The sequence below is a fragment of the Hibiscus syriacus genome, unplaced genomic scaffold (assembly GCF_006381635.1).
Source record: "Hibiscus syriacus cultivar Baekdansim isolate YM2019G1 unplaced genomic scaffold, ASM638163v2 tig00117034_pilon, whole genome shotgun sequence".
NCBI classification, from domain to species: Eukaryota; Viridiplantae; Streptophyta; class Magnoliopsida; order Malvales; family Malvaceae; genus Hibiscus; species Hibiscus syriacus.
This window is the reverse complement of record NW_024063533.1, coordinates 11,006,285-11,010,918: the sequence shown is the minus strand read 5'-3', so window position 1 is coordinate 11,010,918 and position 4,634 is coordinate 11,006,285. Positions and strand designations below refer to the sequence as shown.

The 4,634-nt window shown below is 37.8% G+C and overlaps 1 protein-coding gene across 3 annotated transcripts; it reads left to right on the top strand.

The window, feature by feature from the left end:
* The first annotated feature begins 496 nt into the window (after nt 1–496).
* On the top strand, nt 497–4,096 carry LOC120196976 (TORTIFOLIA1-like protein 3). Of its 3 annotated transcripts, none has more exons than XM_039198643.1 (5): nt 497–1,355; nt 1,570–1,678; nt 1,946–2,466; nt 3,068–3,491; nt 3,853–4,096. In XM_039198643.1, the coding sequence occupies exons 1-4, from the start codon at nt 573–575 to the stop codon at nt 3,473–3,475; spliced, it is 1,821 nt and encodes a 606-aa protein (XP_039054574.1). In that variant the 5' UTR covers nt 497–572; the 3' UTR covers nt 3,476–3,491; nt 3,853–4,096. The 3 variants fall into 3 exon arrangements, with proteins under 3 accessions (XP_039054574.1, XP_039054575.1, XP_039054573.1); XM_039198644.1 differs by having other exon boundaries at nt 3,839–4,096; XM_039198642.1 differs by lacking the exon at nt 3,853–4,096 and adding an exon at nt 3,627–3,743.
* Nucleotides 4,097–4,634: the final 538 nt, after the last annotated feature.

Genomic DNA, 4,634 nt, shown 5'->3' with positions numbered 1-4,634 from the left:
TTTTGTATATTTATAAAGAGATTTATAAAGAGAATGAATTAAAATTAATTAATTAATTAGTGAGAGAACAATTATGAAGAAAAAAATTAAATCCTAAGCAAGAATTGCCATTTGTCAGATCTGCTTATTCCCGCATCATTGTTAAATGTTGAAAAATCTATCCCCACCTAGAGTAAAAAAAACAACAAATATAAAATAAAAACTTAAAACATTAACGATATTCGTTCAAGTAATAAATAATGTGATATTATTTTAGTAGATTTTAAATTTGAGATATTGTGTATATAACAAATTTCCATTAATAAACTTAATCACTAAAATTATGTATACGATACATGTCAATTTGAGTTAATCAATAATAAAACCGGAATAACAAAAAATAAAATAAAAACCCAAAGCTACCAAAATGTTTTGAACGTTACCGTTTCGTATCTTCTTTTTAGTACTTCATTTTAACGACTCTCCTTCCTCGTCTTAAAATTATAAAGGCCTGGACGGATCTCGGCTAATGTTACCGCCATAAGCACCGCCGGCAGCTCCACTGTTTCTGGAGAATTAAGCAAAGAGAAGAAATGGGGCAATCGTTTAAGCTCAAAATTAGCACTCTTTTAAGCAAGCTCGGCGACCGAGACACCTTCTCTCTCGCGGCTGCTGAGCTCGACTCCATTTCTAGAAACCTTGATGCCACGTCACTTCCGACTTTCCTTTCTTGTATCCTCGCCGTCGATTACTCCGATAAAAGCGGAGTCCGTAAGCAATGCGTGAAGCTCATTTCTGTTTTGGCGGTTACATATCCAAATTCTCTCCCTCATTTCCTCCACAAAATCCTCTCTCATCTCCTCCGCCGCCTGAGGGATCCCAATTCCGCCGTCCGCTCTGCATGCGTTGACGCCGTCTCGGCTCTCTCCGCCAACCTCACCAAATGCCACTTTTCTTCTTCGTTTTTGAAGCCTTTGAGCGATGCGGTTTTCACGGAGCAAGAACCGAACGCGCAGATCGGGGCGGCATTGTGTTTGGCGGCCGCGATCGATGGATCACCCGACCCGGATCCTGTTAGGCTGGGGAAGTTGATAACAAAGCTGGAGAAACTCGTGAAATGCGATGCTTGTAAGGCGAAGGCAGCAGTTTTGGTGGTGATCGGGAGTGTCATCAGAATAGGTGGGGCGTCGAATTTGGGTGAAGAGATGATGAAAGGATTGGTGGGGTGTTTGATTGGTTTCTTGAGTAGTGAGGACTGGGCAGCGAGGAAGGCGGCGGCAGAGGCGCTTGGGAAGTTAGCGGTGGCTGAGAGAGATTCATTAGCTGAGTTCAAAACTGGTTGCATCAAAATCTTTGAGGCTAGAAGATTTGATAAGGTTTGTATTTATTCATTCATTTATCATTGTTATTGTTATTCATGATGATGATGATGGTGATGATGTAAAACATATGCATGTACTATATTAGTCGATTTTAGATTAATTTTTTATCTAAATTCTAGTAAGATCATTTATATTTTGGTTTAAATTTGTTTCTCGTTTATTTTTATTTTTTTAATGTTCATGCCATATTTGGGTATGGATCATGTAGGTAAAGGCTGCCAGGGAGGTTATGAGTCAGATGTTCGAGGCCTGGAAGCAGATTCCAGATGTTTCAGAAGAGGCATCACCACCGCCTCGATCACGGTCTTCTTCGAGAGGTATATGATGATCTACTTCTGCTTGATTGAAGTTCGATATCTTGGCTAGTGCGTTCTATTTTATCTGGTAGATTGTGTGTTTTCAATAAGATCTAAATTTAGAAATGCTGCATAGAATCAATGAACCTTTTGCCATGAGCTGGTTATATGGTAATTGTTTATTTCCAAGTTGTTATGAAGATTGATATGATCTTTTTTATGGAATATTGACCTTTTTGGTAACATCTATACGATTTTTTACTTGATTTGGTTCTGTTCTCATAACAGAGGATGCAAGTGATAGACGCTGTTCGCCTGGTGCTAAATTTTCTTCCAATGCGGATATTGCAGCTAAGAAACCTACTTCTACGAAAAGGTCAACTCCACCCGATAGTTCCTTTGCAACCGCAGCTAGAAAGAGAACTCTTTCAAAGGAAACCGTTCAGAAAGTTGATGGAAAGAGGCCCCTAGACTGGAGAGTTCAGTTTGCTGGTACTGTGATAGGGGCTCATGAGGACGGTTTCAAGGAGAGGAGAAGTAATGAGAATGCGAGAACTGCAAAGTCTGAAGTACGGCGGTCCATTTTCAGTAATAAGATTTCCAATGACAAGACACACAAAATTGGTGGTTCAAGGTCCGGATCTCGTGTTTCTTCTTGTCAAGATGAAATCACAGAATCCACTGTTGTGGTCAGTAATGCCTCTGAAATTCTCAGTGCAAACCACAAAGACTGCGAGGATTTATCCTTGATCCGCACCCAACTGGTTCAGATAGAAAAGCAGCAATCTAGCCTGCTAGATCTCCTACAGGTTTGTTTCCAATGCTTGAAAAGTAAATACCCTCAGCATCTTGAAATTTGTCACAATGATATATCTCTGAAGATATTTGTTTCTGTAACTTACGGTGCTTAGGCATTGCATTATTGAAGTAACAGTTAACTCACTGTCTAATAAAGTAAATTACTGAATTTGGACTGATGTAGTAACTCCCTGAGTATTGGCATCATCGATTATGCTGAAATCCACCGATATTTATAATCTCCTAGACTTGTTCAATCCAATCTCTTTGAAGTTGAAAGAAAGTTGATACCCCTGTGCATTATTACTAACACGTTTTGATTTCCATTTTTTTAACTTAATACAATAATTGGTTCCATGTCATTGAATGATTAAAAGCTTGCAAATATATGTGTCTACAAAATTAAATTCCAACTACTGGGGCAAGCTTCTGTTGCATGTATTCATACAAATAGGGAAAGAATAATTATAAATCATTTTATTTTTTATGTCTGAAACTTTCAGGAGGTATAAATGGATCTATCAGTTTCTACTACATGTACTTTAATTATACTAATTATCACATCAAGGTTTTATATCTCCTGTTTTCTTTTTTCTCCCTTCTTTTGTCTAGAGATTCATTTGTAGCTCACAGACTGGAATGACTTCACTGGAGACACGCGTGCACGGTCTAGAACTGGCTTTGGATGAGATCTCATATGACTTGGCTGTATCAACTGGGAGAATGTCTACCTCCAGCGGGACCACTTGTTGCCTATTTCCTGCTGCAGGGTTTTTGAGATCCAAGTTCTGGAAGAAAACAGGGATGAATAGATATGGTGGCCAATACAATACCTCTATGTTTCCTACATCCAGTGGCACCCCATCCGTGGCTGCCACGCATTACAGAGCTTATAGAACTTCCAATGAAACATCTGAGAACCATAGGTTAAGACTTCATGGTGGTGGTGGATTTATTATGAATCCATTGGCAGAAGTTCCTAGTGATTCAAGGCATGTCTCTGAGATACCATATCGGTGACCACCCAAAGCACCAGGTATTTAACATTAAATTTTTACCTTCAGTCTTTTAACTCCATTTTCATTTGGTATAACATGATTGAATCTCACTATACAGTACCTCACTGTTCTGTTGAATAGCTATTTAATGTCCTTCACATTCATGCTTCAAGTTACAGGTGCTACTTGTATATTTTGTCACCCAGTAATCAACCTTGTATTCTCTTGAGCTTATATTTTTCATGTCCATGTATTTTCATCACAGGAGGTTACTCTGTATATTTCAATCGTAAGGCATAAAACGTTTTTTTTCCTTTTCTCAACCTTTATGATTAAGGTTTAGTTCCTTTGGCAGGCTTCTGATTTGCGTTCTGACTTCTTGTAGGCTTGCTGCATATTCGGGACATGGAATTCATGAAAATGCAAGGTTATCAGTCAATTTTAGGTCAATTGTGATCACTCACTTATATCTTCCATATTATGAAGTATTCTGTAGCAATATGTTTGCTTGAATTCTTAGGCAGTTCGTTCTAAATTCAATCGCGAGAGACGGTAATTCACCTCTGAGAGTCTACCGTCTCACATCCTCCTGATATTTCACGGGAATCGGTATCATCTAATAGATATAGTGAAAATGTGTATAGCTTTTTTGTTGTTTTCACAACACTTTTATATTTCTTTTCTTGCTTTACAGAACATCTGAAATTGCAATCATTATAACTTTACATAGGTGATGGGCATCCTTATACAGGAAATGTTGGTTGTTTGATAATAATGGTGGGTGTCTGATTAAGTTAATGCAAACAAGTAAAATGCTTGTTTGACCTAACCCTTTGCCCCACTTTACATAAAAGTTCTATTATTGGTGTACTATTATTATGAATTTTCTTCAGATTTGCATTGTAGAAACCACATGAATCCGGTTGTGTTAGTTGTATTCACCTTGCTAAAGATATTTTTTTATGATTATTAAATGTTATGGTTTGTGCCCGGAAAAAATAAAATGAAAAAAGCTTTGTTTAAATGTAAAGTCACTAGGCCTGTAAATGAACTTAACGTTCAATGAACCGTTCATGAACCGTGCGGCGGGAAGTTCGTTTATGTTCGTTTATTTATTAAACGAACGAACATGAACAAGATTTTGCGTTCGTTTAATTAAATGAACGAACACGAACAAATGA

What these genes read in the sequence shown, in the direction of transcription:
- LOC120196976 (XM_039198643.1), top strand. Translation starts at nt 573, where the DNA reads ATGGGGCAATCGTTTAAGCTCAAAATTAGCACTCTTTTAAGCAAGCTC. An exon ending in ATCACGGTCTTCTTCGAGAG is followed by an intron (nt 1,679 to 1,945) that starts GTATATGATGAT and finishes TTCTCATAACAG; the next exon opens with AGGATGCAAGTGATAGACGC. An exon ending in GCCTGCTAGATCTCCTACAG is followed by an intron (nt 2,467 to 3,067) that starts GTTTGTTTCCAA and finishes TCTTTTGTCTAG; the next exon opens with AGATTCATTTGTAGCTCACA.